Source organism: Lathyrus oleraceus, chromosome 4 (genome assembly GCF_024323335.1).
Source record: "Lathyrus oleraceus cultivar Zhongwan6 chromosome 4, CAAS_Psat_ZW6_1.0, whole genome shotgun sequence".
In the NCBI taxonomy this organism is placed as follows: Eukaryota; Viridiplantae; Streptophyta; class Magnoliopsida; order Fabales; family Fabaceae; genus Lathyrus; species Lathyrus oleraceus.
Window position 1 is genome coordinate 196,324,694 of NC_066582.1, and position 13,572 is coordinate 196,338,265.

The following is a 13,572-nucleotide window of genomic DNA, read 5'->3' on the forward strand; positions in this document are numbered from 1 at the left end:
GCACATTCGGTACCTAATAAAACATAATTTTTTTTGTAGGTATGCTTGAAGACCACATAAAATCTATGGTATCTCGATAGTGGTTGTTCAAAGCATATCACAGGAGATATAAGAAAATTTTCAAATCTAGTACTTAAAGCCAAGAGATATGTCACCTATGGAGATAACAATAAAGGAAAGGTTCTTGGCAAAGGCAAAGTTGGAGCACCACCTTTCACATCCATTGAAGATGTACTTTATGTTGAAGGACTAAAGCATAATGTTCTAAGCATAAGTCAACTTTGTGACAAAGGCTTCAAAATCAAGTTCACCAAAGATGAATGCTTGATTGAAGATGAAGACACTAATAAGGTAAAACTCAAAGATAAAAGAATCAATAATATTTTTATGATAGTCTTAGATGATTTGTCTTTGAAAGTAAAATGTCTCTTGGTAAGAAATAATGACTTATGGCTTTGGCATAAAAGGGTCCATATTCATATGGAACATTTAAATAAGCTAGTAAAACGTGACCTTGTTATTGGTTTACCAAAGATAAAGTTAGTCAAAGATAAATTGTGTGATGCTTGTCAAAAGGTAATACAAACCAAATCAACTTTCAAGTCAAATAATGTGGTGTCAACAACAAGACCAATTAAATTCTTGCATATGGACTTATTTGGTCCATCAAGAACAAGAAGCTTCGGAGGTAATATATATGCCTTAGTTATTATTGATGATTTCTCTATATATTCTTGGACTTTGTTTCTTGTGCAGAAAAGTGATGCTTTCAAGGCTTTTAAGAAGTATGCAAAGAAAATTCAAAATGAGAAGTCATTAAAGATTTTATCTATAAGAAGTGATAATGGTGGAGAATTCCAAAATGCATCTTTTGAAGAACTTTGTGAAGAACATGGTATCTCTCATAATTTTTCAGCACCAAGGACTCCACAATAAAATGGAGTAGCAGAAAGGAAGAATCAATTTCTAGTAGAGCTTGCAAGAACAGTACTTAGTGATGCAAATCTACCAAAGTACTTTTGGGCGGATGCAATTAGTACGGCATGCTATATTGGAAATAGAGTCATCATTAGACCTATCTTGAAAAAGACTCCATGTGAACTCTTCAAACGAAGAAAGCCAAACATTCCTCACTTTCATATTTTTGGATGCAAATTCTTTATCCTCAACAATGACAAAGAGAATCTCGATAAGTTTGACGAGAAATCCGACGAAGGTATATTTCTTGGTTATTACCTCTCTAGTAAAGCTTATAGAATTTATAATAAAAGAACTTTAACTATTGAAGAATTTATGTATGTTTCTTTTGACGAAACTAACACCTCTAAGGAGGACATATTTGTTTGTGATGATGATGACATTATAGAACTACCCTCAGAAAAAGTTTTTAATGATCAAAGTGTGAGTCAACCGAAATAACAACAAGAAGTTTCACAACAAAATTCTAAACATAATGATCTTCCTAAAGAATGGAGAACCCATCGTGATCATCCAATAGACAAAGTAATTCGTGACTTAAGCAAAGGAGTTTCAACAAGACTAAATCTCAAGGATGCTTACTTGAACATGGAATTTGTCTCTCAAGTAGAACCCTTCAAGATTGATGAAGCCTTAGGAGATGATCAATGGATGATTGCTATGCAAGAAGAATTCAATTAATTCAAGAGATATCAAGTTTGGGAACTTATTCCTAGGCCAAGTGATAAGCACATCATAGGTACCAAATGGGTGTTTAAAAACAAACTTGATGAGAATGGTATAATTGTTTGAAACAAAGAAAGATTGGTGGCTCAAGGTTATAATCAAGAAGAAGGAATCGACTTTGAAGATACATTCGCTCAGGTTGCAAGGTTAGAAGTTATCCGTTTATTACTTAGTTATGCGTATTCACTAAATTTGCATCTGTTCCAAATGGACGTCAAGAACGCTTTCTTGAATGGTTACGCCAATGAAAAAGTCTATGTTAAACAACCTCCTATTTTTGAAGATTTCAAGAATCCTTCACATTTCTTCAAGTTGAAGAAAGCTCTTCATGGCTTAAAGCAAGCACTAAGAGCATGGTATGATAGACTTAGCAACTGTCTATGCGAAAAAGGATTTGAAAAAGGTAAAGTTGATAAAACCTTATTCATTAAGAAGATAAAAGGAAATAATTTATTGGTTCAAGTCTACGTTGACAACATCATATTTGGTTCAACAAACAAAGACCTTTGTGAAGAATTTTCATCGACGATGCAAGAAGAATTTGAGATGTCTATGATGGGCAAGCTGAACTACTTTCTTGGACTCCAAATTAAGCAATTAAAGGATGACATCTTCATCAACCAATCCAAGTATTGCAAAGAATTGTTGAAAAGATTTGATATGGACAATTACAAGGAAATGGCTACTCCCATGGGTTTTGGATCTTATGTTGACATTGATGAATCCGGTATTCCAGTTGATATCACTAAATATCGAGGTATGATTGGTTCTTTCTTATATTTGACGGCAGGCCATCCTGACATAATGTTTACTGTTTTTCTATGTGCTCGATTTTAAGCAAATCCAAAGGAATCGCATCTCACCGCCGTTAAAAGGATCATGAAGTATCTCAAAGGGACAACAAATGTTGGTCTATGGTATCCTAAAGGTAGTATTTGAAATTTAATTGGTTATTTGACGCGGATTATGCAGGAAGTAAAACTGATAGAAAAAGCACTAGTGGTACATGTCACATTCTTGGAAATGCATTAGTATCTTGGGCTTGCAAGAAACAAGCATGGGTTGCTCTTAGCACGACTGAAGTGGAATACATAACAACAGGTAATTGTTGTGCACAGATACTTTGGCTTAAGCAACAACTTCGTGACTACATACTCGATCTTGGATGCATCCATCTATGTTATGACAACACAAGTGCGATTAATATTACAAAAAATCCGATCATGCACTCAATAACCAAACATATTGACATACAATGTCATTTTCTTCGTGATCACGTGCTTCAAAGAGATGTCGAAGTTACATTCATGGATACTCATAATCAACTTACTGACATACTCACAAAACCTTTGGCACTAGAACCTTTCTACAAAATTCGAAGAGAAATTGGAATTTTGGATGAAAAAGACACATAGATCATTCACCTCATGTAATGTTACATCAATAATCAAAGGTGCACATGCGTTTTTAACTCAACTATTTATTTTTGCAATTTATTTCATAGTGTCTCTACTTCTACTCCCTTGTTATATGTTTAATTATGTTTCATGTTGAACTCTTTAAATTTCATGATTGATGTAAGGTACTTGGTACCATAACTTTGTTTGCATTACTTATGGTTTCACTTTATGAGTGCAAATGAGACTGTTTTTTTTCTTGTTACAAGTTATGATGCATGTACTCTCTTATGCTTGTCATTATATTATCTTTCACCCATCTTTCCCTTCTTTTTTATAATGTCAAAGGGGGAGAAAGGTGTTATGAATTATGCTTGTATGCTTGTGAATTTCCTAAGGTACAAATGATACAAATACGCCTTCAATATGATCAAGTCAACATTATTATGAGCTTCACAAATTAAGGGGGAGTTATACACCTTAGGGGAGAAATTTTCCCCCAAAAATTGCAACGCAACAAAGAGGATTATTTGTCATCAGCAAAAAGGGGGAGAATGTGAAGGCAGGCTTCTCTATGATTAATGTATTTTGATGAAGACAAAGCTCCAACTGACAAGAAGGCAAAGATGTTACTCAATAATAAAGCATCATGATTAAAGAATTTAAGCTATTGCATTTCAAGAAGGTATAATGAGAATATTTACCTTCACTAAAAGTCTTAGATGCTCAAGTATTCAAACATTCATTACATAACCTTTCCTTGTGCATGGAAAATGTATTAGACTTAAGTTTCACATTTTTCAACTGGGTAAATCGGTTTACCTCTTGGGGAAATCTATTTACCACTAAAGCCTACATATTTTCCAAACTCAAAGTTAAAATTTTCAAATGGGTAAGTCGATTTACCTCTTAGGGAAATCGACTTACCACTAAAGCATTACTTTTCCAGAAGTAAAAATTTAATTTTTTTCAACTAGGTAAATTGATTTACCTCTTAGGGAAATCTATTTAACATTGTAAGCTTTTGAAAAATTTTAAACGTTGTCACATGGAAATCGATTTACCCATTATGTAAATCGATTTACCACTGTGTGTTTTTTGAAAAATCAGCAGCTTTACTAACACCTCTTCTTGCACCACTCCATAGAATCATTTCATTTCAATTTGAAAATTGTTCATGATATTTTTCAGAACATTACCATGTTTCATTAGAGGTGTTATGCACATATAAATACATGATCTTTCAAATTCAAATCTCACCTATTCCAATCAAAAGGATATCATTGTTTGAACTCCAAAAAAGGGTGAAATATGAACCCGAGAGTAAACTGGTATAGACTAAGACGTGGAGGAAACTAGACATACCCACTGTATCATCTTACCAAAAAGAAGGAATTAGGTGTTTGGGTATAAACCAAACATCTCTTGGTTCACAAGCTTACACAAGATGAAGCACAAAGGGTGGTGTATTTGGCTCAAAGAATATGGTGTATCACATGAAGTGAATGAAGGTAGAATATGAATGTATCATGGAGATAAATGGAATGAATGACCAAAGTCAAAGAATTGAATGATTTGGTAACAAGTGACTGGAAAGGTATAGTTTGAAACCAAAGGTCAAGGTATATTGGATTCCATAGGATAAATGGTATTTGTAGCTCAAGAGTAAAGGTGATGCAACTAAGATGTGGAGGGACAGAGGCATACCCGTTGTATTGTCATGACCAAAAGAATGAATTAAGTGTTTCGGTACAAGCCAAACATCTCTTGGCATAAAGGTGGATAAATGTCCTAAAAGGGTGTATAAGGGATTCCAAAGAAAGTGATATTTCGGTTTCAAAGAAACAATATGTCACTAGGGTGAACGTTTTATGACTGAAGGTAAATGATGGATTGTGAAAGATATGAATGGTGCCCTAAGGCGGAAGGAGGAATAATTAGGAGTATGTTCACCAAGTATTCGCATCCTCGTGCCTACATATTTTCACTGTGCAATGAGAAAGTCATAGCAATCGTAGTTCATGGAACCACGAGAATGAAGGAAAGATAAGGAACTGTTTTCCTGGGCAACTAGGAATAACAAGATAAACAACTTCAAGAGTATGATTGAAGTGATTGAAAGTATAACTTGTACCGACAGGATGGTAACATGGGAACCCACAAAGGCAAATTGGCTTTGAACCCAAGAGTAAAAGGTACAGACTAATATATGGAGGGACATAGGCATACCCACTGTATTGTCTTACCAAAAAAATGAATTAAGTGTTTTGGTACAATCCAAATAACTCTTTATTCACAAGATGGACAAATATCCTAAAAGGATGGGTATGGGACCCACGAGAAAGTATTGTTGGGCGCAAGGAGAATATATCACTTGCTAGGGAACAAACAATTTAAGATCAAAGAGAAATATTGTCTTGGATCCATGAAGGAATAAATCCTGAACCAAAGAGAGAAAAAGGTATAGACTAGGATGTGGAGGGACCTACACATACCCACTCCTGTCATAACTCTAAACAAAGGGAATTAAGTGTTCCAGTACAAGCCAAACAACTCTTGGTTCATAGAATATCATTGATTATGGAATTCAAAGATAAATGTATTCGATCTCAAAAAGATGGTATTGATTAATGAAAGAATTATGGGTTAATAAATAAGGTAGCTCACGAAGAATCTGAATTTTCCTGCCTACGTATTCTCATTGTGCAATGAGAAAATCAGAGCTTTCATAGTTCAGCCTACTAAGGCTGAAACAAAGGAGAATAGATTGATTGCCAAGAGGTAAGGTAGGTTGCTTAACAAGAAAGAATGTTACACTACCCAATAATGGTGATCAAATACAGAGACAAATAATATATGATTGACCTAATCACGAGAGGATTTATAAGGCGAGGGATTCGTCTAAGCACGAGAGGTCTTATAAGACGAACAATGATTATGAAATGATTAGCCTACACAAAAGAGGATTTACAAGGCAAGAGATTCGTCTAAGCATGGGAGGTCTTATAAGACGAACAATGATTATGAAATTATTGGCCAATACACGAGAGGATTTACAAGGCAAGAGCTTCGTCTAAGCACGAGAGGTCTTATAAGACGAACAATGATTATAAAATGATTGGCCTACACACAAGATGATTTACAAGGCAAGAGCTCCGTCTAAGCACGAGAGGTCTTATAAGATGAACAATGATTATGAAATGATTGGCCTACACACAAGAGGATTTACAAGGCAATAGCTTCATCTAAGAACGAGAGGTCTTATAAGATGAACAATTATTATGAAATGATTGGCCTACACACAAGAGGCTTTATAAGGCAAGAGCTTCATCTAAGCACGAGAGGTCTTATAAGATGAACAATGATTATGAAGTGATTGGCCTACACACGAGAGGATTTACAAGGCAAGCAATGAATAGGGGTTTGCCAAAGTACAGGAGGACTAACAAGGCAAACACTGATTGAATAAAGTGGGCCTAAGAATAAGAGGTTTGATATGGCTCACAATGAATAAAGGTTTGCCAAAGCACAAGAGGACTAACGACGCAAACAATGATTTACTGGCTGAGTAGGATTTCAATATTTGATTACAAGTGAATTAATCCAAAGGATATTTGAATGTCAAAGAGAGTGTAATTAATGATCTACTAAGGGATAAATGATTGATGTGCAATGGTGTTTCACTATTGAAGTATTGAATGATATGGTGCTTGCTTGAAGAAGAATAGTTGTCAATTATATGATTCAAATTACACTAAACTCTATGAACAAAGGCGAATACCTTAAGCAACTGGGTCAAGCGTCCCATACCCAAGGATATCCAGAATGAGTTAATGGAATTCTCCACTCTCATCCATTCTTTGTTTTTTAAGGCTTATAGCGTGTAACTCGAATCAAAATTGACAAGTTGTTGATAGGAGATCATGTGTGTTGATCTTATTGATGCAATATTACTTGTTGTAGGAGAAGAATTGACAATTATATAATTTGAATTGTGCTAAAGTCTATGAATAAAGATGAATACGATGAGCAACTGGGTCATGCGTCCCATACCCAAAGATATTCAAAATGAGTTAATGGAATTCTCCAATCTCATTCCTTCTTTATTTCTTAAGCCTCGTGTCGTACACTCAGAATGATGATCGTCAAATGTTTATACCTTTGTTGTGCTTGAGAAGTAGTCCACTTTGCTAGCCATGCTTGATTGATGTTGACTTTGAAGTCTTGATCTTGCATTTGGACTTTGAGGTCTTGAGCTCCTGAGATTCAGCATATCCACAATAGCTTGAGCACCATGGACTTGTTATATCAAGTGATCAAGGTTCTTTTGATCACTTGAATATGTTTGGGGTTTTACATCACAATTACAAAGGATTTGGTTGACCAAAGCGATCTTTGGTCAACACTAATTGGTGGAATTGAAATGAATAATTAAATCATGTATAATAATAGCCTATTAAATTAATCAGCTAAGAAAAAAAATCGGACAAATTTGATTAAGGCCCTAAGCCAAGGGAGCGTATATTAAAAATCAAGATTTTAAGCCATAAGGGCAAGTTCATCATTTCACATGAATATTCAATTTAAGGACAAAATTAAACCCTAATCAATATTCTAACTGAAAACTAAAAATTAATCAAGTTCTAAGAAAACTATTTTTATCAAATCAAAGAAACCTAGTTATTTTTAGAAATCTAACTAAACTAAAAAAGATCAATTAATATTCTAATTAATCCTAATTTTTATTCTAATTAAAATCCTAATTATAATTAGTCCTAAAAATATAACTTAATTAAACTAATCCTAAAAAAATGTAAATGGTCTAATTAACAAAAATTAAACTAAACAAAAAAAACAACGAAAATGAATCAAGAATAAAAGGAATAATTGACTCAGATTTGGGGTGTAAAAATCAATTAAAATAAGGCTCAATTGCCCAAAAGACCCACATAATCGGTTTTGTCTTATTCCTGTTTTGACTTGTATGTTGTTTTATCTTATATGTCATCCTGAACCAGTCATGTTGTGACACGCGACGCTGTCTAGAAAAGTGAAAAAAGGAAAAAGAGGTAGGACATGTGTCACGATTCTTGGAGTTCTGAGTTTAATCAATAATTATCCATTAATTAATTACACACAATCTTGAATTTTGATCTACTAAAAATTAATAAATCAAAAAATTAATATGCAAATTATATATCACCGGATTCGATTTTTTGTGAGGAATCAAAATATACGATCGAATTTTGCAAATGAGCCACGAATTTTAAAGAATCAGGCGAAAAGGTGAAAAATAAAGTATGTAAAAAATCAATTGATTCACATTCGTTATAACGATTCGTGAAAAAGTAATCACATATTCATAATCATGACGAAAAATCGCTTCTAATGATATATTCATACGTAATTAACGGTTAAGAATTAAAAAATCATTATTTTTAAGTTTATGTGTTTTATGCAAAATAAGTGTTTATTTAATAAGCAACATTCAAAACAGTAGCTAAAATTGATCAACAAGCAAAAATCTAATAATTCATGGCAAAGGTATGGAAGAGATAAAGGATTACCAACAAAGTGGAGATTTGCTCCGATTAGTGTTGAAAATCGAAGCGTCAAAAAGAAACCCGAAAAACTTCAAGAATAAGCTCCATTAATCCAATTAACTTCCAAACTTTGATAATTATTCTTGATGATGAAAGAATTTAGAAGATGAATCATGAATGTAGAATATTGATGAATAAGTTTGAATTGATGAATCTTGGATGATGATTGTTGATAAATCTTGATAAACTTTAGATGATGATTGTTGATGATAATGCTTGAATTTTTTATTGATGATTTATTGAAATTGGATTGTGGCTAAGTTCCACCATTTTAGAACTTCAATGTGAAGTTCTAAATGGTGATGAAGATGAACTTTAGTGAGGGTGAGGGACAAGATAAATATTGAGAGACAAATTGAGAAGAAAAAGTGGTAGAAAAATAATGATTAATTGTGAATTTTCCAAATTAAGTTAGTTAACCCCCAAAATGTGAAAAATAACATGTTTATATAGAATTGGTAGGTGAATGATCACTCTTGGATTATGATCCAAGTAATTGGTTTATCAACGACTAGGAGTTAATTTAATCTTTAGTTGCGGATCACCAATTTCGACCATGGGATTAAATGTTAAGAGTGGCTAGGATTGAGTGAAAAAATGGAAGTTGAGATTTGTGTTTGTTTGGAAGTTTTTGTTAGTTTGAAAGTTATGGTAGTTAAGGGTAATTAGGTAAATGGATGGCTTGTGGAGAAATAGGTAGTTAAGGATAGTTAAAGACCAATGGTGTTGGAGTTTAGTAAAAGTACCAAGTTATGGTGTAAGGTAAAGAGTCACTAGTAATTGAACTTGAATTTTCATGTATTTGCCTTGATTTTTCTACCACTTTTGGCTTGAATTTTGAGTGGCTTAACCCATGAATTTTAGTACTTTTGAGAAATGATATTTTCCACTAAATGAATGAAATTTCCCTTTTATTCCAACTTTGTCCTTTCCTTTGAATCCAAGCAAACCTGCGAATTAATTGATGATCGTTCCAATCTCTCCTGATAACCATGAATCTCAAATAAAGAGATGATCCCCACCACAAGAAATACAGGAAATAAAACCGAATAATTACCAAATAATATCCACCTTGAAGATCCACTTAAACTGATTAAATTGATTATCATCAAACATTTTGCTAAATTTGTTACCATATACAAATGTCGATGAGTGCATGATCAAAATAGAAAAAGTATGCAAATGAACAAAACCATAAGCCAAATGTTAGGTGGGAATTTATACATCAGGTTGGAGGTGATAAACTAAGAAAAGAGAGTGCTTTTTGGAGTTATCTGGGATTTCGACACAAAGCATTATTGATATGAGGAGGTGTCGAAGTTTGCCTTCTGTAAGGAAAGAAGAATATGAAACTTAGGAATAATCCCAAGTTCGACATATATTTGAATTTGAATGAAAGAAGAATAACCGTATTTCATTCTTATTCGTTTTTGATAGAAAGGACGCGTGGAATGTTTTTCTGAAACACAGACATGCTGAGTGTAACATGTCAGTACCTAGGAGAAGATTCGTTGGAGACAGTTATTTCAATTTAGTATAAATAGGCGTCTAAATGTTAGGATTTGGGTGTTCAAATTGCTATACAATCAATTATATTTACTCAAATTATCCAGTGTGTAAAGAAAAGAGTACAATTGAGAATGTACGTTTGATAACACCATTATATTTATATCAATCAAAGTTTATTTACATATTTCTGTTCAACAATTATCCTTTATTACCAAGTCATTTATCAAGCATTGTTTTACACTTTACTTGCATTTCTATCATTTATCTTCTTAAGAATGCTTTAATCAAACATTCTTTATTCAAGGATACTGTCGAAGTGTCCATCTTTTATATACGATTTTATAATAATAGCACATGTCCTAGGATCAATCTGGTCGTTCCTGTGAGTAACCAAAGTTTATGTAATTTGGAAGACCAACGGTTGATTAACAATTTTCACGGTAAACAAATTCACACGCCTAGTGGGACATGTGCTACATTTTGAAAAAATCTTTACTCGTTCTTCATTTCTTCAATATCTCTTTGTATAATCCCGTTGCATAATATTGAGAAGTGACAAAGTAGCCACAATCAATGAAGATAGACCAAGGAGAGAGTACACGAGGAGAATGGTGAATCCACCAAATAGTCAGAACCCTCCAGATAATAATGGAGAACCACCACATACGTCAGCCCCAGGGGGAAGTACAGTTGTGGCATCTACTGCTGAACTGGTACCATCCATGGCGAATTCGACACTTGTGTGTTCGAGGGCCCATAATGGGCCTATTTTGTCTTATATGGGGCCACAAGTTCCACCAGCAAATCCTTTAGGAACACAGGTTCCACCAGGGACCCCCCCCCCCCCCCATTCCAAGGGGAAATCAATTTTTTAGGCCTTTTGTGAGTGGAATTTCGATGCTAGCAAATGGTTGTGAACAACCCTTTGGCATGCCAACTGTGATGATGATGAATTTACATGATTTGACATCGATATATGTCGACCCACTGGCGAATGTATCTTCACCATTACAGGGATCTGGGTCTAGTGTAAATAATCTGGGTTGAAACCAACCTTTAGGGGTGGGTCTTCATATCCAGATGTCTAATATGACGAATAATTCCACAACGGTGTTGAGGCAACAAATGGACGAAAGTAACCATTAAATGGTCCAGATGTTGGCCCAAATAATGGGTACAATATTCAACCCATTAATCCAAGATACTACCCACTCGAACCAACAAATGGCAATGCAAATGACGCGCATTGCAAATTTCTTTGGTATCCCACAACCTCCTCGACATCCTCAGAGGGGGTGGACAAGAGAGAATCAAGGAGTAGCCATCGAAGATGACCTTACCATTAACCTGGTCTCGCAGAATGCACCACAAGCAAACATGGTGAATCAAGGGACATGAGTGGAACCACGTAGGGTCGAAGCCCCTAGGGATGAACAACAAATCCCAAGAGAGAGGGAGATAAGGGTAATGATGGCAAATAGGCACCAAAATGCTGACGAACTCGTACAGCAAATTCGACATGATAATATGGAAGCAAATAATAATCTGGAAGCCATGGTCGAAAGAATTATGGCACGAAATGGGGTAGATGTTGGCCTACATAAGCCAAATTATATGTCCCCTTTATCTGAGTATGTCCTGCATGAGGAATTACCCCCTAGGTGGAAGGTCCCTAAATTCACCAAGTTTTCTGGGGATACTAGTGAATCCATTGTAAAACACGTGGCCAGATACCTCATAGAGGCGGGGGAAATTAAAAACAATGGGAGTCTTAAGATAAAATATTTCCCAAGTTCTCTTACGAAGAACACATTTACGTGGTTCACCATATTACTAGCGAATTCCATTGATACGTTGACTCGTTTGGAAAGACTGTTCCATGAGCAATTTTACATGGGACAGTCGAAGATAAGTCTGAAAGAATTGGTCAGTATCAAACAAAAGTTTACTGAATCAATAGATGATTACCTGAACAGGTTTCGTCTGCTTAAGGCAAGATGTTTTACACAAGTGCCTGAGCATGAATTGGTCGAAATGGACGCTGGTGGCCTTGACTATTCTATTAGGAAAAATTTAGATACCCAATACCTAAGAGATATGGCCCAGTTGGATGATAGAGTTCAACAGGTGGAACATTTGAAGGCTGAGAAATCCAAAGCAAACAAAAATAATAGGAAGGATAGAATAGCCTAAGTCGAATTAAGCAACGACGAACATAAAACGTTCGGGGAACAGGTAGATTTCAAGGAGGGTGAGAATGACCTTGTTGAACTGAAGCAAGGACCACCTTACTCCTGCAAAGTCCTAACTCCTTCGAGTGGGAAAAATCCAGTCAAACCAGACAAGGATACTAGGTTCCCTAAGAAGACTTATACCTTCGACGTCACTAAACGTGATGAAATATTCAATTTACTTGTTAAAGATGGCCAGATGATAGTGTCTCCTAGTGCTAAAATTCCCCCTCTAGAACAAAGAAAAAAGAGGGGGTTTTGTAAGTATCATAATTATTTGGGCCATAAAACCTCACAATGTTTTCTTTTCAGGGACTTTGTGCAAAGTGCTATGAGGGACGGAAGGCTCCAGTTTGGGGAGAAATCGAAGATTCCAACGAGGATCGATGTTAACCCTCTTCAAGTTGTTGATGCCCATTTTACTGAACCATCCATGGTGAACATGGTGGAAATTTCTGAAGAATCTGGGGAGAAGGCTAACATGGTCGAAGTTTCGGGTGACTTTAAACAGGAAGCTGCTAGGGGGGTCATTGAAGATCCCTATCAAATGTTCCCAACAGAAACTGTTGAGGGTTTCGTCAAAGAGGTCACTGAAGATCTCAATAAGGGGATTGTTGTCAGTTTCACAACAAATGAGACCACTGAAGGTTTCATACACATAGATATGGCTGAGGCCACTGAGGGCCTTAGAGTTAAGATGCAAGAGTTATACATTACTAAGGATGTCTACATGGGAATCAACATGATCGAATTGACCCAAAAGACCGCTGAAATGGAGGTAGATGAAGAAAGCCTTCGACAGGAAGAATATAACAAAATGACCTACCTCAAACAGGAGGAATGCCTGGTCGAATTCCTCCATAGGTTCCAGAGGAAAAGGTCAGAAGTTATGTTGTGCCCATGGTGCAGTTTGGTTTTCGACAGGAAAGTTGAGGAGAACCTCGAGGTGGTTCGACTAGCCAAAAAGGGGAGAAATTGGAGGGATCCAAGGAATACCCAAGCACCCGAAAACATATGGGACCCTAGAAGGGGAAACCAAAAGGGCTTACCCCTTCAGGCGAATAGACCTTCGACCTATAGGCCTACCACTGAAGCCCATAGGGATACTTGGACGAAACCCGCTGGAGG

General features: G+C 35.5%; 1 protein-coding gene across 1 annotated transcript; it reads left to right on the forward strand.

Moving 5' to 3' along the window:
- The first annotated feature begins 11,683 nt into the window (after positions 1-11,683).
- LOC127136644 (uncharacterized) lies at positions 11,684-12,406 on the forward strand. Its single transcript, XM_051063181.1, has one exon. The coding sequence runs from the start codon at positions 11,684-11,686 to the stop codon at positions 12,404-12,406; it is 723 nt and encodes a 240-aa protein (XP_050919138.1).
- Positions 12,407-13,572: the final 1,166 nt, after the last annotated feature.